At 37.7% G+C, this 25,062-nt stretch overlaps 1 protein-coding gene across 1 annotated transcript in view; it reads left to right on the forward strand.

The window, feature by feature from the left end:
* The first annotated feature begins 9,322 nt into the window (after positions 1–9,322).
* The window catches only part of LOC306856786 (leucine-rich repeats and immunoglobulin-like domains protein 1), a 35,880-nt gene continuing 20,140 nt past the window's right edge, over positions 9,323–25,062 (forward strand). The window contains exons 1-3 of the mRNA XM_079396255.1: positions 9,323–10,436; positions 22,036–22,107; positions 23,187–23,261. Coding sequence (XP_079252381.1) covers positions 10,246–10,436; positions 22,036–22,107; positions 23,187–23,261 — 338 coding nt within the window. The 5' untranslated portion in view covers positions 9,323–10,245. The remainder of the gene's footprint in view (positions 10,437–22,035; positions 22,108–23,186; positions 23,262–25,062) is intronic.

Consider the following 25,062-nt stretch of genomic DNA (forward strand, 5'->3'; position numbering starts at 1 on the left):
TAGTTTTTACATGTTTTTCCTACCCGATCTCATGAATATGCGTATAAATAGTAGGCCAAATAAAAACGAAAACTTGTGGTATTGATACGCAAAAAAATTGACTTTGGCGTGTACATGCTACGCAATGGGTAGGGTTAGGGTTGTGGGGTAGGGTTAGGGTTGTGCGAAATTTGTACGCCAACAAATTTCGTATCATGTGCATGCGAAAACTGCGTATTATATGCACGCCAAACACGCTCGTGTCATATATACGCCAAAGTCCATTTTTGCATATCAATACTGCAAGTTTTCGTTTTTATTTTGGCGTGCTATTTATATGTAATTTTCATGAGACCGGGCAGTCATTCTATAAAATGTTCATCTGCAGACAAAGTAAATATAGCAGACATCGCTGCTTTCTCTCATTCAGATAGCTGTTCACATAAATATTTAACAATAATTATTTTTTTAAAAGGAATATTTTATATATAAAATGCATGAAAAAAAGTTATGGGACATGTTAAGTTGTCCCAGTAAGTTATGAGTTACTGGGACAAGTTGTCCCACCTGTTTTGTATTTATATATTACAGTTAATATAAATGTAAAATATTTTAGCTATTATTTGTATTATTACATATCAAATGTTATATTTATTATTAAATGTTATATTGAAAATGTATTTGTTCTATCTACACTGTAAAAAGTAAATTGAGAGAACCTGTTGCCTAAAAATTATGAAGTAAATAATAATTTTTAAAAATAAGTTAAGTGAATTGTCAAGTTCACTTAAATTATTTTTTTAAAAATTATTATTTACTTGATAATTTTAAGGCAACGGGTTCCCTCAATGTTTTTTAAGTTAGGTCAACGTATCACTTTTTACAGTCTATCTATCTATCTATCTATCTATCTATCTATCTATCTATCTATCTATCTATCTATCTATCTATCTATCTATCTATCTATCTATCTATCTATCTATATCTATCTATCTGTCTGTCTATCTGTCTGTCTATCTGTCTGTCTGTCTGTCTGCCTGTCTATATATGATAAATTACATAGTGTTTATATAGCTAATTTTTTTCATTTTGGATATGACTAACAATTAGAAAAATGTACTTAGCAAGTATTCTGGAATGAGAATGAATTATTTCTCTTTTTCTTTGACACTCTTTCTGCGTTTGTTTTAACTCTGTCATGAATGAATGAACATGGCTGATTAAACGAGGGAATTTGCCTTGTGGTTTTGTTGGGTTAGCATTATTTCTATGGAGCTGAATCCACAGAAGCTTTTATTTGGCCAGTAAATGGGACGCTTCACATAAGCATGCTTTGGCAGTCTGTTGTTTATATATAGACACACTAGCTCATGTAACACTAAATTTAAAAAATGTGAAAACCCAACACAAAAATGTCTCTCGCGACTCTGATGGCAAGTTTGCAGTCCTGCCAAAGTTTTTCTAAGGAAAAATGTAGTTAACTTCCATGTTCTTTGTATTCTAGGCACAACAAATTTAACCGAACAGTGTTGCATTCTCGCAAAGGCCATTGTTTCAAGTATTATTCGGAGATATAAGTGTCAACATATCTATATAAATTAGAGTGTTCCTCAGCCAAAATGATTATTTCTATTTAGGTTATTCACATTCTGGCTGGAACGATTCGGCCTAATTGGAGGTTTAGAGATAATGGCTCTTTCAGAATGCTGTCAGCCAAAGGAATGGATGTTTCTGGAAAGTCCTCTGTCAGTTGGTGCATTGAGTATTCAGTGTGAGGCCCTGGCCTGTCTCAAGTGCTCACAGCTGGATGCTCTAGACGACTGGAGAACTGAAGCCGTGTCAGGAGACTGAATGGGCCTCGCTGTATAGGCCTCTGTCCTTATTTACTCGCGGAGCTGGAACCTCTTGTGTTTGAGCTCAAATTGAGATGCATACCTGAGCACGGCTGGTTGACGAAAGACTAAAGCTATTCATCCAGTTCTTGGAAATTGGTTATTTGCTTGATTCTTTGTCATATTCTTTGACATTGTTATAAATTAATTAGCTGTGATTAGTTTCCCACAGTGCAGTCTTTTCAATGTTAACAGTAACATTGTGATTTTTTAAATATAATTTAAAATAACTTTTCTATTTTAATACAATTTAAAATGTAATTTATTCCTTGTGATGCAAAGTCCAGTCTTCACTGTCACATGATCCTTCATTAATCATTCGACTATGCTTATTATTATCTTGAAAACTGTTTAAGCTATTTAATATAGTTTGAGGTAAAAAAAAAAAAAAAAAAAAAAAAGATTATTTTTATTCACGAATCACGATGCATTACATTACACACATACACAAAGTTTCTATTGTATAAGCATTTTTGTTTTAGTTTTTACATTTATATTTTCATTATATATGATTATTTATGAATGAAAAACATCCAACATAGACTGTAAGAAAACGTCTTTGTAAAAACAAAATGGTTAATGCATGTGCATTCTGAAATTAAAGCAGCCAAACACACGTATTCTTCACCAATTTTCTGTAAATGTTGTACTGATCCATGCAGTATCTCACAGCGCTGTGAACCACAAGTGTTCAGAAGGTGGCAACCATTATCCCATTATCTATAACAGGAGCCCCGGGGTAGACGGCCATAAGCTGTGCAGCTGCAGCAATCAATGGCAAAATCACCACTATTGAGAGTGTTTTACCAGAGCGCTGGTGTCTTCAGGGTAACAGGTCTCAGATCAGCGTGGTGGAAAAGGGAGGGACAAACTTGTTGTCTTGTCAGAGGTGGGTGATTATGAGGTGCAGGGCTCAAGCAATTGGACGGGCAGTGCACTCTGGGAAATAACTTTCACTCCTGCGTAGAGATCTTTTCAATTAAAACGAATGACTGAGGCATTGTAAAGATTACTATTATTACTGTTATAAAGATTTCTATTATAACATTTTCATTTTAATAATCTTATATTTTCATAATAATGTAATGTTTTTGAAAAAAATATTTTTGTGAATTTATATGCTATATATATATATATATATATATATATATATATATATATATATTCACTTAATTTTTTTTATTTTTTTGTATTTGTAAGCTTTTTTTCGTTTTCCAAAAAAGAGATGTTGTTTCATAGATTTAAAGAGATAGTGCCCCCCAAAATGTAATTTTCTCACCCTCGTGTCATTCCTAAACTGTATTCATTCACAAGTGGTCACATGAAACGCTATGGTTGAATGTAAAAACCAAGTGTAAACAGCAATGTGTCTCGGCTGACAACTTGTGATCTGAATAACTTTTGTAAACTGGTCAAAAGGTTCATTGCGCACGTGGCATCATGACAGTTCAGCTTGGTTGAGCGACAAAATAACGTACAGCTCAAATGTGAAATATGCTTTGTGCAACATGATTGATTGTTAAATAAATATGTAAAATCATGTTGAACGTACATGCCAGAGCAAAGCGACTGCTTTAGCAATGTTCTCCTTAGTCATAACCGGGTGACACTTTGCTTTGTGTACACAGAACTTAAAAAACTGGATTTCGAACAAGATTTAAGCACAAGTTCTTTCCTGTGCAAAAAAAAAAAGAAAATTTGCTGTTTGCTTTGACAAAGTCATACGAAGTTTTGACAAATGCTTTTCTTTTGATATTTGGCTTGGGCTCATGGATTCCAACTACAAAGTCACCCCTCTTTTTGAACTGCGCAAATAATGGACTTTTGAAACGGGTTCATTACACCATGCTAATTTCTATTATGGGTGATTAAACGCAGCTCCCTCCTCCTCCCTATCATAGCCGTCGCCAGGAGCGCAGCTCTCTGTAGGGGTTCCGGTTCATTTGGGCTCCACTCCCACCCCTCCCTCCGGTGCGACTATTCAGCCGACCTGGCCAAATCTATTCAGCGCAGCTCTATTCAGGTCTAGAAAAAAAAGAGAGCCAGTGAGAAAGAAAGCGAGAGAAGAGAAAGAATGGTTTCACAGCTGCAGCTGCTAAACACAGGGTTTGGGATTGCTGAGCATGCGTGGGTTTCAGACCACTAAAGGGCTTTGGCAACCTTCTTCTCATCTCCGTCTTCGTTCTTTCTCTCACCTTCACTCCTTTATTGTGCCTACTAAAGGATAAGAAGAAAGAGGAGGAGGAAAAGGAAGAAAACAAGAAACATGGTGTTCAGTTGAATAGGGTTATATAGTGGGATTAGTTCAACTTTATCTTAAAGGAAAAGTTCACACAGAAATGACTTCTTGTCTCAAACCTCTATGACTTTCTTCTTTTGGTCGCTTTTTTTTTGTGTAGTTTCAGTGGATGGGCCCTTCAGTGGACATATTCCAAGAAGCCGTTCAGTAGTTTAGGAACTGAAACAGAGGATTTTTTCTGTTAAAATTAAAATTTGCTTAAAATTAAAAGTTTACTCACCCTTAGCCATCCAATATGTAGTTGAGTTTTTCCAGTATGTGATGTAGATGGGTTTTTCGTGGAAACAGATTTGGATAAATGTAGCATTACATCACTTGCTCTGCAGTGAATGGGTGCCGTCAGAATGAGAGTCCAAACAGCTGATAAAAACATCACAATAATCCACAAGTAATCCACACAACTCCAGTCCATCCATTAACATGTTGTGAAGCAAAAAGCTGCTTGTTCATAGGAAACAAATCCATCATTAAGGGATTTTAACGTTAAGCTATCACTTCTAGCCGAAATATGAGTCCATAATCCATAAGAAATCTTCCTTCAGTGAAAAAGTCCTTCCTCTGTTGTCTTCTCATATCAAAATCCACCCACATATTTGTTAAAACTATTTTGGACTGTTTTGTCTGTAAACTGTGCTTAATCTGTACATATTTCTCTCCTGATGTAAAACAAAATTTCTCCAAATCTGTTTCGATGACGAAACAACCTCATCTGAGGGTGAGTAGATCAGCAATTTTGGGGGGGGGGGTTATCTATTTTAACTGCTGCAACTGGATCACTGAGTTCAGAGTTGAACTTGAGAAACGAATTGGTCTCATTTGTAATGAGCATCCAGAAAGGTTGAAGTGATTCACTGAAAAGATCCAAGAAAGAATGTTTCGTCCATGAATCAGGCATTCGTCATCTGAATGTGTAATGTAATATTTCTCTGACATTACATCTTAAAACTGGACAGTTGTCTGTGAGTCACAGATTGTGAGGGAAGCTAAACAAACAGTTAAGTCAGGTCTGAATTTGTCTACATTTCAGTCCCCAGCGGGCCACTTTATCAGTTTTATCTCTTGAGAGACTCTCTTAGTCTAAGTAAATCAGCGTGCCCCTGTTCACCCCCCCCACCCAACCCCCCGCAAAGACGTAATGACCACTTCCCACAGCTCATCAGCCACTTAAGATAATGTAATGACATTGATAAATCACCCATAAATCTGTGCCCCAAGCATGTGCCATGCGCTCATTTGTGGTGGATGGGAATGAGGATCGTGTAACTTTAAATAAATTGAATTTCCCCGGCCGGGCTTCCATGTTCATTGGACTCCACTGAAGGTGTAATTTAATATACGTACTGGAGTTTCTGTAGATTTACCAGCTTGATAAGATTATGCACACACAGTGTAAGGTTTTAAAGCTACAGTTTTGTAAAACTTTTGTCATTGACCCAGTAGTGTTATGTTAAACTCAACTTTTCTAAATTTTTCTTTCAAAATTCTGCATGAATTACATTTCATTCCCAGTTTCCCTGACTTCACGTACATTGGAAAAAGTAGCTGACCTTGGTACGTGTGTATATTAACATACATACATACTCCACACACACACACACACACACGTATGTATTTTTTCTGGTTATTTAAATTTTTTTTATTCAATTTAAATGAAATTAAATGATGATGTAAAATATTTTAAAAGTATTGAAATTAAATTAAAGTATTTAAAAAAAAACACTTAACAAAAGAATGCTGCTAAACAAAAGGTGCATCACCTCTTAAGCTTGGCCATACAGAAGCCACCTTTCACACGCTGCATTCCTGCCCTGCGCCACACAAAAAAACCCATTCAAAGACCATCACTTCTTTTATCATGGATTTTGTCCATATTAAAACACTCTTGCTCAAATAAACAAGAGCTTCACAGTGGTTGCGTTCTCCACCCTGCCAGCATATGGGAGGCAGCATCTATACATCACACCTGAATCTGTGTGCTGATTGAGGACACATAAACACCAAGGAGACGTTGGCCAGGTAAACACTTAAGCAAGCTGTTAACACAAGACTGTTGCAACAAGGCATGCCTTCTCCAGGGATGACATCAAGTGATGGGCAACCTGTGCAACACTCAAGAACAGGTCAAGGAGGAGACATCTTTCAACACGCACGGTTTTGGCCGGTGCGCAACGAGCTCTGGGAAATGAAAGGAACTTGGCAGAAGTGAGCAAGATCCACTCACTTTATTAAACAAACAACAGTGAGAAATGTAAATGTTAGTGTGCGTACACAATAAAAAAAATTACCTTCTTGTTTGGACACCTGCGAAGGGGCTTGTGCAAAGTTCCACTTGACTCATGCCGCTGGGCCTAAAGATAAAGACACAGCTAGAGAGTGTTTTCTTAAAGGAATAGTTCAACCAAAAACGAAAATTTCTTGACAATTACTCACCCTCAGGCCATGTAAGATGTAGATGAGTTTGTTTCTTCATCAGAACAGATTTGGAGAAATTTTGTATTATATCACTTGCTCATCAATGGATCCACTTTAGTGAATGGGTGCCATCAGTCCAAACAGCCGCTGAGTCCAAACAGTTGATCAAAAACATCACAATAATCCACATTTAACCCTAGTACAGCACTTTAAAGTGCCTCTATTATGGATTTTTTGAAATGGATGAAATAATGAAATGGAAATGAGACCAATCGGACCAATCACCACAGAGTAGCGTCACGCAAAGGAAGGGTTTGGAAAAATGAATCTTTGAGCGAATCGTTTGGGAGTCATTGAGTAAATAAGGTCAACATAAATGCATATTATAAGACAATGAAAGTGTTTTTGAACTTGCATGCATGTCAACCTGTTGTTGGGAACTCCCAAAACCGAAATGAAACCTTGAAAATGAACCTTTCATTACCCATAGGGTCATTTTAATGCTTCGGGAAGTGTGTTTCATAATGAATAAAAGTTTCATTAAAAGAATGAAAATCTTTAAAAGTAATCTTAATGATATTTATTAATTAATTTGTATTAATTACAGATGTTCACACTTACATATTCAGTAAGGAAAGTATGTTATTCATTGTTTTTATTTGATGGTCACATTATTAAACACGAACCTTTCTTTAAAAAGGTAGTTTATAAAAAAAAAAAAAAAAAAACCCATATGAAAGCAGAATAAAAATCACTTCACTAAAAATCAAAATGTCTTTAAAAACGAATGACTTACAATCACACTGTAAATCTCTGTCAGTAGGAACCCCCCCCCCCCCCCCCCCCCCCCCCCCCCCCCCCAGCCATCAGTGTTGCAATATACCAGTCAGTGTGCAGGTGTGATGCAACTATAATTGTATAAAATGTACTGCTCAGTATAGACTCATTGAATTACAGCACATTTAGACCAGTGCATATGCTTTCTTCATGCCTCATCTGAAACTCAAACTGGGTTTTCTCCTTTGGGTTTAGGGATTCTCAGGACTCAGAGATATGATGAAACCGTGCAAGTGTCTCTGCTTCCTATTAACCCAGGCATTTCCCCGCTATAGCGCACACCCGTTAAACATCCAGAGATAGCACAACGTGCTGGCTTCGTTTCACGCCTCTCCATTTTATTGTTGACGAATAGCTTGAGCAGATGGACTCGTTATCTTTGAAGATTCCAGCACGGCCAGCGTGATAAATTGGCACAGGCCTGCAACACACATAGGCATGCACAGTGACAAAAACACACAAAACGCAGCTCATGCAGATGGAACGGCACCCCTTCCAACCTTGGATTATCTACCATTTAAAAACTCTAGTTCAGGCCCACATCACTTCACTCTCTCCTTCAGAGAAGCACCAAATCCAATGTGCTGCACCATCTGTCCAAAACCTCTCTTTCATCTTCTTCCAGCAGTGGATGTGCACTGGATGGAGCGTGAGTAAGAGAGAGAAGAGAGAACAAGAAAGAGAAGTAAGGGTCTCTCATCTGATACGCACATTAGTTTACTGGCAAACTTTCTCACCACTATAACTGATCCAAAAACAGTTCCCAGAGACAGTGTTTGCTAAAATTCTCAGGTGTGTGCTGAATGAAATGTTATGTGTGAAAGGGTCCAGAAATTTAAACTGATTATTTTAATCAAATCAGTGAGAATTCATAGCTATGCTCCATGAAAACAATACAAACAAACAATAATAGCTTTACTCAATGAAGTTTCACTTTAGATTACAGATTCATGCTGTCACATGTGTAAATGCAGTGCATACTATTTGTAAATTAGAGCTGTCTTTTCCTGTTGTGGATTTGAAATATTGTTATAGTATTGTTTTTCAAGTTCACTAACACTACTGATACTACCCTTCAAACACTAAACTGTGTCTCTTTATGGCTCTTTATGGTCTCTTGACACTTGTATCACTTCCAAGTTATTTGTAAAGCAAATGATTTACAATCGGCACACTGACAGATAAATCATATGTGAAACCATGTCAAGAGCCCTCTCAGAATAGAAAGCTAAAATACCTTAGTCAAATGCCATTTGGGTTAAAGAGGACAAAATGTGGGATCACTTATTTTAATAGATATATTTATCGGCAATTTGGCTTCAAGTTTATGTCAATATTACAAAATACTTTTTTTGTTGTCACTCTAAGACTACTTTTTAATGTATGTCTATTTGTCAAGGAATTCACCATGAAATAGAAAATATTATATGACAAAGAAATAGTATTTTACAAATTAAATATTTTAGCTTTTCTGTGTCAAAAACAACACAGAAATATGAACTAGCATAAATAAATAAATAAAATGCAATCAATTGTTTATTTCACTTTCCAGCTTTACATTCTATGTTTATATACTGTTGTTAATAATTATATTATATTATATTAATAAAACATATATCTAGCCCTGAACATTGTCCCTTTAAGACACGATGAGAGTGAAAGGATATTATATTATATTATATTAATAAAACATATATCTAGCCCTGAACATTGTCCCTTTAAGACGCGATGAGAGTGAAAGGAGGCGGAGCAATTTCGCACTCTGGGTGGGAAAGATGGGCGGGGCTAACGCGATTTGACTGACAGCTGAGCCCTGGAACGTCCAAAGCAGCCAGTAAGATCCAGAGTTTGGCCGTCAATCATTCTCCAAGCACCAATCGGAAAGCAAAACGAGGAAATCTTTATCACTCCCGATGTATCCAACGTGGGACGAAACAACGTCTGGATAAAAAGAAAGTAAAGTCCGGGAGGGGGAAAAACAAGCGGTTGAAACGGTCAGAAGTACGAGGTGAATAAGTGAATTATCGGACTTTTCGGACCGTTCAACGAGTTCAAGATAAAAGCTTCCCAGCTCCTTCAACCGCGCTCAGGGTTTCTGAAGAGAGAGAGCGAGAGAGCGAGCGCCGCAAAGTTCACTACAGTCGGACGGCTTTACTGGAACTGTTTCGCTTCAAAAGGGGTTTATTATTATTCACTTATGTGATCCAAACGCCTGCATTCGCAGTTCGGAAACTTTATATCAAGTCCGTGAAGAAGCGAAAGCCTCAAACTTTTTTTTTTCTTGAGGAAAAGTTTCTTTAAAGCGCCGTCGATCCCAGATTTTCTTTCAACGCGCTCGTATGGAGTTAATGGACACGATCTACTATGTTTTTACTTTTCATAACAACGAATCACTTGGGATCGGCACATTATAATAACTTCAGAAACACCGTTGACGACTCTTCAAACTACATTTGATTCAGTGGATCTCTCCTGCCAAAACAAAGCGCCTGTCTATCTCCCATCCAGAGCCCCTTTCAACCTTTTAAGGACAACTGCATTTAGCTTTGGCTTCTGGACAAGTTTCTTGTATTGCCTCGTCGTGATTCACCTTTGATTTACTTTCGTGGTGGAGCAGGGGAGTTCAAACTTGACTGTGGACCGTTTTCAAGTGCAGGACTCATGCATTGCCCAAAAGCAAGGCAGTGTAACTTGATATTACCGTTGGGTAAACAAACAACTTAATGAAGGCGAATTACTCGGACTCTGAGAAACTCAATAGGTTCGAGCTGTCCGTTTGTGGATGAGAGAGATCAGTCGTTAAGCGCTGAGACAACTGGATACAAAATGGCGGCGTGGCTGGGACAGATGGGATCACTTTCATATCATGTGTTTTATTGGCTTTTGACGCTGGGACTGTTAATCAATTATAGCGCACCGTGTCCTCAAAACTGTGCGTGTACGCTTGATACGACCGACTGCAGTCATTTAGACATTACTGATGTCCCTCAAGACTTGCCTAAGAGCACTGTGCATCTGTAAGTACACACAACTGCCCATCCCGACCGAAATACACATTTAAAACATTATTCTCTTCAAAATATCATGCTTTAAGTTCTTTAACACTCTTAACTAAAGTTGTCCAGGGCAGAAAATGACTCAAAAGTCACAAAATAACAAGTGTCATGCCCTATATAATACTTTACACTTATTTAAAGTTACTTTAAAGTCCTGACAAAACGTCCTCTTTCCATTAAAATCATGAAAGGGTATTAGTTATAAGTAGTCTCAGGCCTGGTTATGACCTGCTGGTTACAGTTTTAGGAGTCCTGCTGATGGAGGCAAAGTCATGAAACAACTAACGTTATCACAATTGTTTATTTGCTGGAAGATAATTTTGGTCCTTAAAACCTCATATTTATGAATATTGTTAGAATAGAGTGCTAAAAAACAAAGGCTGAAGCTCATAATAATTAAAAAAATCTATTAATGGTTGTATTCAGAGTTTTATTTTAGATTGAAACCTAGTTTACTTAGAAGTATTCTACAGCTCTGACAGGCATAACCTTCAGTTATCCTTTTCCACAGGACTTTTTCATAAGCTGTGGCCATAATAATGCAGTTTAGTGGTTTTGACATTGTATTTGATCTGGTTTATAGATTATGAACTGCCCTATACTAAGATGGTAGATCCAGTTAGTCTTGTAGTAAAAACTGAGAACAGTGGCAGTTGTTATTTTTATGGTCATCTGACTCCCAGATATATATTTTTTAAGATTAACATCACACAAACATCACAAAGTATAAGGCCATTTTAATAACCGTGTTTTCTTAACATTTCTCCTCAAACATGACATCACTTTGATAGATGTCTTTTTGGGCGTTAGGTGTTAATGTAATGTATCTGTGTGGCCTAGACAAAGTTTCTAAGGTGTTATCTGTCTGTGTGTTCAAGATCACAATCATCCGTTTCAAAGGCAATGATTTTACTGCCCAGTATTATCTTTAACACCTTTACTGCCCGCTTCATCACTGCGAAGATACCTGTTTTGTCTGTTGATTTCACAAAAGTAGCTCCCTTACTGTTCTTGTCAGGTTTAAAAGATGGTTATCACACACAAGTTGCAACACGGAAGCATCAAATGAAGTCATGAGCTATCGTTTAGCATTTTATATCACCCGATTCTCCACATTTTAGACTTGGTCGTTTGGTCCTTCGTTGGGCTTTATTTGAAATGTATGAAGACACAAACCCAGCGATAACTTTTTAAAGATGAGAAGCTTATTAGTTGTAACCGAGGGTGGCTGACATAATCGTTCTTTGTCTGATAGGACCGTGAAACATTCATTACACTTGATATCAGGCTTTAGATGGGAATGATTGGGCAGGTAGCTCTGTTGGTGTTCTGCCTCAAGGACTGTCTAACCTACTGCTGAGTAATTTGACCTGGTCTGCCTGAGTGCCTTAGTCTGTGGCCCTTGACTATGCCCTTTAAATTCGTATAGTAATTTTATTGAGAAGCTAAAGTGACATATTTAAGGATATTCAACGAGACAAAACTGGGAGATTGGACTTGATTATTGGATTGGATAGTGAAAAATGGTCTCTATATGACAGGTTGGAGAAAAGGGGTTGAAATAAGAGGGTGCGTTTACATCAGCGAATCATTAGCAATAAGATCAGGAATGTGAATTAAGAAAGCAAATGACCACCAATTCTATTTCATGTTGACTGTATTTCAATCAAATTCAATTGCAGGAAAATCGGGGCCATGTTTGTCACAGATTAAGCATGAAGTGGCAATAAATAACTGATTTATTCCATATTACACAGTTAAATTGGCATATTAAATCATTTAAAGTGTCTTGTTTCAAACTAGTATTAGAAGCGGTTAAAAGCTTTGACAGTGCTTTTATTGATAGGGTGCAACTGGCCAACAGGTGATATACATTTCCTCCTGACTTTCCTTATATATGGTCTTTAAAGCATGACCGTTTTTAATATTCATACCTCACTGACAGCAACAGCATTAACCCAAAACAACTGGCTCCTTGTTGTTCTTAACCAGTGGCTCTTTGTCTCTCAAAAGCTTAAGGCAACTGTGGTCTATCATAATGCTGATTATTTATTCTCAATAATCCATACAACTATCCCTATTCAAATGTCGCTATTCATGTTCAGCGCTTTTGTACGCCTTTCTGGCAACTGACAAGCAGTCAAAGCGCTAGTGCTTGTGACATCCAAACATGTTGCTTGCGTAACCACAAACTCGCCCAAGAACGTCAAATCACGTTTTAGGATTTCCATGAACTAAAAGGCATGTTCCAGCATCTTAATGTCCCTTTATCATCTGCTTTCATGTTGACAGATCCAACAGAAGCTGGATTTTAAATTTATAGGCCAGAGATATTTTTTGGATTGTCCGTCTACAATATATCAATCAAGAGTAGAAAAAGCTTTGGTTAGAAAACCCTCTGGACATGGCCTGAGTATAAAATCAAGCCTTAATACCTTCCAGTTGTCCAAATAGTTTCTCCATACTGCCCATTTTTTCTTTCTTTCATTTAATTGTTCCCCCATGGCTCACAGAGACCTTGATGGCGAGTAGGAAGCAGCGAGGTGTTGGCATCGTCAACTCGCACATTCAAGTTAAATTTGAGATATGGGCCTTAAGACCCTATGAACATAAAGACTGATGGAGTTATTCATGGTGAGGGTTAAAGGAATAGTTCACCCAAAAATGGTTCTTTCTTTTGCGGAACACAAGGAGATATTTTGAAGAATGTTGGTAACCAAACAGTTTTGGTGACCATTGACTTGCATTGTATGGACAAAGAGGCATTTTTTATGTTTCACATATGAAACAAAGTCATACAGCTTTGGAAATATGGGAGGGTGAATAAATGATGACAATGTTCATTTTTGAGTGAACTACCCCTTGAACCTGAGTGCGGAGGAGACGTAGAATTAACGGAGTAATCTTATTGGCGTCATCCATGCATGACACAGTCCTCCAAACTCTCCATTTATGAATTTGAAAAAGTTGTCTGAATTCCTTGTGAATTAAATTATTTTCTTTCAAAAACGTTTCCTGCATCAGATCCATCTGAAGCATAGAAAATTTGAGCAATTTTGTTTTTGATTATGGAAATGTATGCATTTCTTTGGCATCTTCCATTCATCAGGACTGACCCTTTAAAATTCAGGATAAATGAGATCCGTTTTTGATTAAATAGCTATTTGATTTTGTCTGTTTATTCAGTGTGCTGTGAAGGCTGAGGTGATGGAAACAGTTTGGCTTGATGTAACGAGCTGTACGAGTCTTACTTCTCAAAGTAAACTACAATGACCCTTTGGTGGTCCTCCTGATTGTTTTGAAAGCAGAGGGGGTGGTGGTTGGTTTGTATGTGCAACCTGGGTTGCCACATGTGCGAGTGTAGTTTGGTCACCCTTTAGGCTTGGTAAACAGCCCGCCAGATTTTTCTCACCACCACGAAGGGGGGTTTGATGTGTGCTTTTTTAATGCATTGTGGGGGACGCTCTTTTCTTTACGGTCCCTGTCACCTGTTGTGGAGCCGCTGTGTAAACCTGGGTGCGGTGTTTCTTTGGCCAGGCTACAAAACTTAGTTCAGTGTCACAGTCCATTGCTTTCCATTGACAAATTTTCTAGATCTTGAGCTACTTCTCCGACCCATTGTTTATTCTTTCAACGTGTGGAAACCAGTCAGCAGTATGTCTTTAGCAGTCAAACTAGTTTCGATGCTTGTTCATTTCGTTATCTGAGCAGTATGCTTTATTAATCCCATTGCTGTGGATTTGGGTCACACTCAGAAACAGGAACTTGCATTCTAGATTTTTGACAGCATAACGTATAACACGTAAAAGCTGAACTGGTTTGCTCCAGGTGTGTGTGGTAGCCTGGAGCGGAGTTTACTTGCGTTATCGGATTGTGAGTTAAAGGAGTGCTTGCCGTGTTTAGCTTGGCCTGCATGGGACAGAGGTCAACGGCACCTTCCGTTAGCACTTCTCTTGTGGAGCTTCCATGCATTCAAGGACATTTTATCCATTGATTTTTGCCCAGGCCTTTTCCAGTCAGCCAAAATGCAAGGTTTTGTCTGTTAATGTGCGTAAAACATGAAACTAGTGATTTAATGGTGAGCTGACAGAGCGAATATCTTCAGAAATGCTTGTGTTTGCTATTTTGACTAGTTTAGATGTAGACGAGTGTTATGTCTCGGTTAGGGGAATGGCAGCCACACTTCGATTCTGGCCACAACCAGAATCGAAAATTCCAAAAGGATCAAACAAATATTCCAGATTCTCTTTCTGTTGAGACACATTTGAGCACCTCCTTCTCTCCCCTCCTTTGTTTAAGTGTCCACAAAGTGATGGATGACTCATCTGTGAATTCTGTACATCTGGTAAGAGTTTAGAGATCTGGAAAAGACATAAAAAAAAAAAAGTGAAAGAAAGGGGAGGGGTGAGAGAATTGGAGAGTAACAGGCCTTATAGAGCACCCCCAGCACATTTGGTCTGGAGAATAAAATCACCATTTAACATTCTGTGAAAGTGTTACTGACAAACTACCTCTTAACGCCATACTGCGTATAGTTTCCAGAAGTTTTATGGCAATAAGCCATAATGTGCAGGCGCAGAGGTTGATATGAATATTATGTTGATCAGCAATTTTTGTGATAAGGAAAATTAATGCAAATTCACATTCTGCTTATTTCTGTACTTTATTATGTTTTGTTTTCTTTTCTCCATTTTTTTGAGCTAATCAGTATCCATGAATCAAATTTATCAACACACCTTTCCCATGTGTAACGGTGCTGCTGCTGTCTTATAATAATAAAAATAATAATAATAATAATAATAAAAGTTTTTTTTAGTTAAAGTTTTATAAAGTCATTATTTTGTATATTTTTTGGCATTTTTATTTTTATTTAATATGTCCATATTGTTTTTTTTTTTATCTTTATTATTTGAATCTTCATAATTTTTATTTTAGTACATCAAGTTAAGCTAAATGAAAGGAAGTGTGTGCTTTGGAGGTTAGCTGAAATTAAAGTTGTTTTAATACATTTTTAATAATTTGTTTATTTTTAAGTAACTTAATTTTATTTAATTTTTTTAGTTAACTATAATAACCCTGGTCTATATTAACAATAATAATAACTGCACAATATAATAATAATTTTATAATTATTGAACGCAAATAGACTAAACATAATACTAATACTATAGTCTGATATATTTTGTCATGATTGAGTGTATGTAAATGTGCATATAATATTATTTTTTATTTATTTGTTTTCTATTTAGATGGTTGGCAAGATGCCATATATATATATATATATATATATATATATATATATATATATATATATATATATATATATATATATATAGGGGTGGCACGGTACGCAGATGTCACGGTTCGGTACGTACCTCGGTTCGGGGGTCACGGTTCGATACAATTTCGGTACAACAGGGAAAAAAAAAGACATCTACTTTGCTCAGTTTCTTTTATTTTGATGTGAAAATGCTAAATATTATTACATGTTATATATATAAAATCGGTTTTGTTTTCATTGTGAGTGTACACAAATAAAAGCAGACCTTTAACTACAAGCAACAGCACAAATAAAAATACAATAGATTAAAGATACAAATAAAATTTCAGTGATTTTCAGGGGGTTTTTTAGGTACAGAAATTGAAGTACGATTAAAGTAATCAAAGCTAAAACAGCATTGCATATTTGACTGTATAAATTAAAGATTACTCTTTATTAAAGTTACAAAAGCGATTCAATCAAGAGCAGTGAGTGATTTCTTTGTTGTTGCTGTTTATTTAATATTAACTGTCACTTTAAGAGAAAGCACTGATACTGTACGCCCAGCCGGCTATGTCTGCTATAGGATACTTACCAAGACGGGCATTTTGACAGAATTTTGTGTGAATTTATCCATTAAAACACAATACTTCAGAGAGAGCTTCATATTTGCGCGCGTTCTGAGGCGCAGGTTTGTGCGCTTCTGATGAGCGCAGGCACATCTTCTCACTGCGCGCGCGAGCTCGCGTCCTCTGGCTCTTAAATATTTGAGCTGGCAAAGCTTACATGACTTTAGTCTAAACACCGATATCAACGTGTGCTGTTCAGGTCTCACCTGTGCGCGCGCTATCAGCACCCGGGTGATGACGGAATAAATGCTCATATTCCAGCATACGGCACTCGCATTGAACAAGAGTGAATGATTTGTCCACTTATTTTTTTTTTTTTCCTTCTCAACGCTGTTGTTATAATGTACTGGGAAGCCAGAATGCGCATCGATTAACAGAAACATACATTAGCCGAACCCTATTTGTTTTACGTGTTATTTATAACAAACCACATGCGTTGTCAGAATTCAGTTGAACCGCGGTCCTAGCGCGTGCCGAACCGTGTGTGGAGAACCGTGCGGTTCGGTTTTTTTTCCGCGAACCGTGCCACCCCTAATATATATATATATATATATATATATATATATATATATATATATATATATATATAGCTTAAAGATATATACAGTTTGAATTATTCTCTGGTATGTATATAAATTTGACTCTGCGGGTCATACAGCCAGCCCCACAAAATTAAATGTGAATATACTGCTGAAGTTGACCACTCTGAAGTTTCCGGCTAAACTAGTGGTGCAATTACTCCAATTTTCCTTTCTGTTAAGATAATAAACCGTGCGCAGGGCAACTCTGTAATCTAACTATCACTTCTTCTATTCACTTTGAAGTTTTCTGGAACAATCTGTCACAAGCTGATCTGTAACTATGCAGGACGTATTTTCACTCCCTGGGTTTTCATTACAAGATTAAAAATGATCAATTGAAACAAATGTGTATATAATCTATATAATATAAAGTGTGAGCATGTCAGACATTTGCCTGGCATCTGTGGTTCTGGTACTGACTCTCAGCCTAAGACAAGAAGAGACCCTTTTCTTATCGGCTCCTGGGCCCAATTTCTGTCATCTACTTTGTCTTTAAAATGCGTCGAGTTTGTCTTGGATTTAAGCTTAATGTTAGTCTAATTTCTTTTGTTTGTTGGCTTTTTTCCTCATATTTAATTTCTTTCTCTCCCACCGTGTAACATTCACTTCCTGGTGATCTTTATCTCATGATCTTGACTCTAGATTCGATACTCTCGCTCCCTTTTCTGTGCTTTGTTTGGACTGTCGGCAAAAGCTCCTGGCTTCACTATCAGTGGTGTTGCTGGGCTGTAAATGGTCTTTATGGCAGGAAACAGAGAGAAAGGAGCACAAGCTGTGCGGCTTTTGGAGAAGCAAGTGTCTATCCGTCTGGTCTCTCGCTCTTTGCTTCGCTCAGTGCTGTGACAGAGTTATTCTTTGACTAGTTTATGGCCCTCTGAAACAGGGTGCATTAAAGACGCTTCTGTCTTCCAGCTGCATCATAAAGCTCCATTAATGACATCATTTCACACTTCCAAAGACCGAAGTTCACACTCCGCTTATCAGCGATAAAGATAGATAGATAGATAGATAAAAGTCGTCTCTTTACCGTTCTACTCATAATATGGCCCTTGAGGGGAAAAACTGACATAACAGTCATTTTTATTGTTCATATAACAGGCGATAACTGTAACGTATATTATTTCCAATACCTTATTTTGAGGTATTGGAGCTCAGTTTGATGTTGACATATCAACAGGTCCATGTTGTTTACACTCAAATCAATGTGACTATATTTGAAAGTATTATCATTCTGGCCTAAAATCAAAATAATCCCCCCCAGGAATCTATTGGCCGTTTGCCTTTAATGGAAATGATAAAAATATACATCAGTGGCTGTTAGAGTTGAAGTTACTAGCGCTGTTAGATTGGAAGTCATTATTGTCATTGCTATAAAATGGTTGAATAGCATGTAGAAGTGTGTAAGCTCTCTGTTCTCACTGAAATTGAAGTGAGCTGAGCAGATAGAGGATGATTGGATAATTCTTGAATTATTAGAGCTGGAAAAGCATATTGCATTTACCTTTACTTAAAGGGAATTTCAACTACGCTGACTAGTTTCTTAACAATCCAAAAAAGTGTATCTGGTTTCCTCTGATGGTCCAGTCGGCCTGCAGGACTCTCTGAGGACGAGAAGAGGCATTTGTTCAGTTCAGAGTAAAGACCAGGGTTTGTTAATGGTTTGAATCATAATAGGTATGAAACAAATAGTTTAAGAATAGAAACGTGATCATATCGTCTGAGTTTGCAAATAGCCTATATGTACGCATACAGTCATGTTTAATTAGTTGACTTGTGCTACTTTATCCATTGATTTCTGGCAAGATTTCTAGCCTTGATATACAATGATATAGAAATACAAGATAAAATAGAATGTAAAGAGATTTCTTTATAAATTTATAGCTGAATGCATGCAGCTTACAGCATATATGAATTTAAGCTTTTTTTCTGTCCAGATGTTTTAGGAAACAATAGTTTTTTTGCAATGTGCTGAAACATTCAAACCTAGTGAAATCATTAAAGACCCCACGATACAACTTGATGTTTCAGTTATTTTGACATATTTCTGTTCAAACAGGAAGATGAGGTGGGAAATATCAGTAGGCTTATATTCTTGAACTTGAACTTAATAGTCATCAAAGAATTCTGAAAAAAATAATGATTTACACAAAAATATTAACAACTGTTTTCAACATCATGTGGCAGTGAAGACTGGATTAATAGCCATCAATGAATTACATTTATAAGTAGGCTTATATTATCTTACTGACCCCAAATGTTTATAGTGTTTTTGTATACTGAGCCTAAACGTTTGTGCCTCAAAGTTAACAGATATGTACTAAAAGCCCCAAAAGCATTCTTAAAGACTTTTAAATCAGCCTCACAGAGCATTAGTTAAGCCCGCTGTACGGTTACAACGACCATGTGATTTATGCCCCAAAGGTCAGCCTGAAGGTGTGAAAGTTAGTGTTATCTGATAAGATAAAGCGGCTTAAACAAAGTGGAGCCACTGAGAATTAAACACGGCGATTATATAAACACTCTCATTTCCTTTTTGGCTGGTAAGGCATAGGTCAGCATCATGAGGTCCCCATGAAGACTGAGGGGATCTAGTCTGAGCGTTTTGTCTGATTGGCTGTATAACAGTAAAACATTTAAATGACTTTAACACTTCCCGCCACTTTATTAGCTCCACCCATTAATGACTGACAGAGCTCTTGGCAAACACATTATATCTTTGTCCAGAAATGGCTTAACCCGGTATTTGGTCTCCTTTTCAGCCCTTAAAATTCTGTAGTGGAAACTAATATGAGCATTAGTCAGTAATGGGTATGTGAAAGAAGAGATTGTCGGTTTCATTACTCTCACTCTCAACAATTTGCAGGTTGGAAACCGCTAAAGCAGATTAGCGACTGGCATTCTACATGATTTACATGATTTTCTCGGCAGTATTCATGGCCCCTGGCGAGCCTCTCAAAGCCTGCAGTTTTTTACTTTGCTTCGGTATAATTAGGTAATTGCCTCATGGTACAGGACTGCAATTTTGCTGTGTTCACTTCTGTCAGACGATTCCCTTGAGGGCAACTCACCCTGTGTTATCATCTCCGTTGAGCCACAGAAGCAATGTGACAGTTTTGCCTGTTTAACGTAACCAAATAAAGTACTAAATTGCATTCTAGTTTATGTAACTTTCCTGCTTGAATGGGGACAAATTGAGCTACTAAGAGTGTGATTAGTAAACTTTCCCTTTTGTTTATGCCTTTTTCAGTATACAATCCCAGTTTGAGAAGGTATACAGCCATTGTAAATCTAGTCCATGTCTGTTCTTTCTCAAGTTTGCATACGTACGGCTTCATAGTCTGCAGTTGACAGCTCAGGGTGAGAAACAGACACATTATATAGTGTGTTAGGTAATTCCGCTTCTTTACAACCAGCTGTAGCTCCACAAACCTGTCAAAATCAGCTCAGCAGACAGAAGAACAGCCATCCAGTTGTTTCTTTACAACTGCAGATGAGCTGCTGATTAAAACGTTTAACACTGCTAAGTGGAACTTGATGGGTGTGCCATTGAATCTGTTAGTCGGGGAGTTGAAGATAATCCGAAAGTCAATACATGGTGTTTTCAGGAACGAGCAGCTTTCTAAAAGGATTTTCCAGGTGGACACTTCCTATTACACTGTGATCGTTGCCCCATAGTCTTATAATGGAAGTGTAAAGTTGCAAACCGTTTAACCCGGATTGTTCAAAAAACATAAATATACAAACAAATATATATTTGCTGAAACATTTAGCCCATTTAACCTGGCATATTCCTTAAATGCTCAATTATATTTTTAATTTAGTATTCTTAAAAAAAAAAAAAAAAATATATATAAGTTTTTTTAAATTGAGTTATTTTAATTTATAATAATATTTTACATACCTTTTTTGTTGTATTTTTGATCAAATAAATACAGCCTTGGTAAGTGGTGTTGGAGCCTAACTAATTCCATTTGTTATAGTTACTGGAAAAAATGTGTAATTAATTAATTACAGTTACCTATGAAAATGTTAACAATTACAAAGGGGGTCACATCTGAATGTTTTCACACACACCCATATACAGATTAAATTGATTCCTTTCCCAAATTGAAATATATTTAAGCTAAAATATATTTAAAGAACGATCTCAAAGTAAAAAGAGGTTCTGAAGTCTGATTTAATGGTGGCTATGCTTTCAAATTAAATTATAATCTTGAAAGTCTGGCAGTAATCAGTGTTGAGTGCTACTGTAAGGCTAACCCTGCCTGGTTTAAATGTTTGAAAACTACTACATTTCCAAAGGAACCTTCCCAACACTATTAGTGAGTATAAGAGACATGGGGGGGGGGGGGAAACAAACATTAAATGATCTTACTGACCCCAAGTATGTTGTTTAAAAAGATTGAAATCAGAGTTATGGTCTAGTAGTTATGGTCTAGTTGGAGAGTCTGTTTATGGTGGGAAAAACCAGTTCAAATCCAACCAACCTGCATCATTTTCCTTATCTCATTCATGTCTAAAAATAAGTAAACATTGGGAAAAAAAATACTGCCAAGTGCTCCTGTAAAATATCAAATCAGTCATTAAATCCCCTTTTAAACCAGTTACTCTTACTATAAACAATGCAGAATGAATGGTGCGGCCCATCCAAAAGGAAAATCTGAGCATGCAGTAGCTGAGGAGCGAAGGAAGAAACCACTGTGCTGACACAAGCTCTATAGATCACAGCGCCATCAATCTCTGACATTTCAGCAGGGAGAGCAGGAGGCCAGCGCTCTGCCAAGCCCAGTCTGAAGCTCGCCTGAACCGCGCTGAAATGATGACGTCCCGCTAAAGGAGGCTGTTGATGGTCCTGATTTATGGGCCATAAGTGTCAATATGACACGTTTCACTGATGAACCGGACTGATAGATTGTCGTTGAAAGCTGCTGCTGGCGCTGTAGATATAGCGAGGCGAGAGATTTAGAGTCTGCTCGTGAGAGAAATGCGATCAAAGAGTAGAGTTTGTCGACTGTTATGAGTGCCTCAATAAAGTGTTTTAATAAATTTCTCTCTCTCTCTCTCCCCCCTCCCTTTCTCTGTTCACTCAGAAATCTGAGCCACAACAAGCTGGCGGCAGTCGATATGGACATCCTTTCCAATCTGCCCAACCTGAGAGAAGTGTGAGTAGAACAGCTCCGTGCCCCCAGTCCAAACCTCCTGTAGATCTGCCCAGCGTCAGCTGTAAACCTGTCCATGATTAATAAAGTCAATTAGCATGCTAGCAACTTTTTCAGAGTTGTAACAGAATGTTCTAGGGTGTTGTTGGCCTTCACAAGGCCAGCGTTTGTTTTCAGGACAGTGGTGATTGATATTGATCTCAATTCGGCCTCATTCAGATCAAATCCAGCATAAGAAGACCAGCATAAAAACCTGTTTGTTAGAAGTGAGTAGAAGTGCTGGTTAATGTTACGTGTAAAACCACTTCTATACTTGGCTAGAAAACATTCCCACAGCTAAAGCCCCATAGAGAGAGGCAATTGAATGAAGTACATTAAATGGTGTAATAACATTAATTACAGCCATTAGCCACAATCGGTCATAAACCATTTTAAAGCGTGCTGTCAGTGCTATTGGATATTTAAGCACTTTTGCTAGTGGCTATTGTCCTGAAAGTGGTGGAGATTGGGAATAAAGAGGTTTGCTATTATAAGCGCCTTCCATCATCACCCGACACCAGCCACTAACCTGCGCTGTAAATATTTAATACATCGAGGGACTGTGTCTGGCCCTTAGCCAGACGGGCCTACTTTCCCTTTCTCTCTCTCTCTCTCTCTCTCTCTCTCTCTCTCTCTCTCTCTCTCTCTCTCTCTCTCTCTCTCTCTCTCTCTCTCTCTCTCTCTCACTCTCTCACTCTTGATGTTTTGATGGTCCTTGTCAGTAAGACCCTTATATCTATCTATCTTCAATGTGTTTTGCTAAACATATATAGAACAATATATTAAACATCTTGTCATATATTTTTTATATATAATTTATTTTATTAATATATTTATTGTAAGATACTTGATATTCCAATATATATTAAATGCATTACTATAAATATTATATTTACCACAAAATACATTAAATACAAATACGACATCTGTGTGATATCTGTCTAGCTATCTATATATTATATTAATTGTGTTATAATAAATAAGAAATATTATTAGAAATTAAGCTATGTGTACTCTGTTTTGTTCTGTTTTTTGCTTGACAGGAGGCTTGACCACAATGAGCTGACATCCATCCCTTCATTTGGAGATGCAGCAGCAACAGTCGTTACACTCTACTTGTAAGTGAAACATCATTGTGTGCTCTGATGATGGCTGAGTACACTTTCTGTACTGTACAAATTATTGTTTGCATGGTGTGGGCAGTCATTTCAGGGAACATTTCAGTTTTAGCATGTCAACTCAGGCCTTTCCATTTGCTACTTGTTTAATTTTTTGTGGTTATTAAGTCAGATAGCAAAACTGTGCACGCCTAAAAACTCCCACTTCTAGTAGATGGTGTCTAGTGTTGCTGGCTGTGAAACTCTGACTGGTGGGACTGCCTTTACTAGCCTTACCCTGGAGAATTATTGCCTTATTTGGAGTGATCACATGAATGTGTTTGTTTCTTGGTGGTTTAGCCCATTCCTTCCTCGGCATCCAGGTACACAGTTATGGTTTGTGAGTTTTCACAGCATTTTAGTAAGATGGCTAGATTCGCTCAAGCTGAAAATATGAGTACTGAATGGCAGGTGTGTACTATAATATTAAAGGAGAAGTACGTCACCAAACAGAATTTTAAATCGAGGAATTTAGAAGCAGTGATATTTTTACATCAAAGTATCAAAAAAGTACAGCTTCACCTTTACATTACCATTACTTTAAATAATGCTTGACTGTAGACTTGTTCATGTTCAATCTGTAGATCCCTGTTTCAGAGCACCAGTTTGCCCGTATCTCCTTCACACCGACTGATAGCCCAGCAGTAATCTGTCTTCTGCATGGATCATGTTCCCATCTGTAATATATCTCTCCACTACCAAATGTGTCGTTCATTTGAGCGGTAAAACGATCTGTGTCTTTATAGCGGGCAGTTGTGCTGTCATGGTGTGACCTCATTGATTTACAGTTAATCACCGTCTCCCAGAAATGATGAAAACCCTGATGACTGTTTAGTTCACTTCACAGGATTCGAACATTTGATATGACCATGCCGAGCTGTACTTGGAGGGTATCGGGAAAGGTTGGAATGAGGGGTGATGATCAGGGAATTTAGGTCCAAATGGAAGAGTGCTTCTTTTTTTGGCCTTGGTTCGAGGCCTGTCGCTATGGAGGGCCGCTGCATATCGGGAAGGGCTCATCTTTTTTGAGCCGCACAGCTGAATGCAGTAGAACACCCAGCTGTAGCTGTCAATCAAGTGGTTTACTGTAAAAAAATAAAATAAATAAAAGACAGATAATGGGGAGGGGTCAGTCGGAAGGGGGCGAGATGGGTGGTTACCGATACAGGCGGAGGAAGGGTTGGGAACAGAAAGAGCGAGAGGTCTCAGTTTTCACCTGTGAGGAACACCTGACCCCGCTCCTGCTCGTGGCTCTTGTTCTGAATGCCGCTCCGCTCACAGAATTCCTCCCCTCTGAGTTCACCAGCTGGAATGCGGTCGGACAGCAGCTCCCTGTGATACGGCCACAGAGCCAGCACTAAAATACTGCTGTGTCTGTCACCAACACTGAACTCCTCAATGCCCCGTTTCATCTGAACGCAGTACAACATTTAAAACAGTAGCTCTCTCTTTCCTTCTTTCTCTGGTGAAGTGTTTAAACAGCCGCCGTTCTACTGATTTGAATAATTTCCTTTGACTGTTGACAGTCATACTGTCACAGTGTGCTGTGCAGCATACGGCCTCACTCTTTATTGCTATGGCAATGCAAGCCATATAAAACAAATACACATTGAAATATAGTTCTTGTCCATTATGATTGTCAGCTGTTGGGGAGTGTTTGACAAATGTTAGACTAGCTAGCTGTTTGAGTTGTATGGTAGGGCAGGGGGGGTTATTTGGAGACCACACCACATTTATTTACGTTAACAATTTGACAAATATA

This window comes from Barbus barbus (genome assembly GCF_936440315.1).
Source record: "Barbus barbus genome assembly, chromosome: 37".
Taxonomy (NCBI): Eukaryota; Metazoa; Chordata; class Actinopteri; order Cypriniformes; family Cyprinidae; genus Barbus; species Barbus barbus.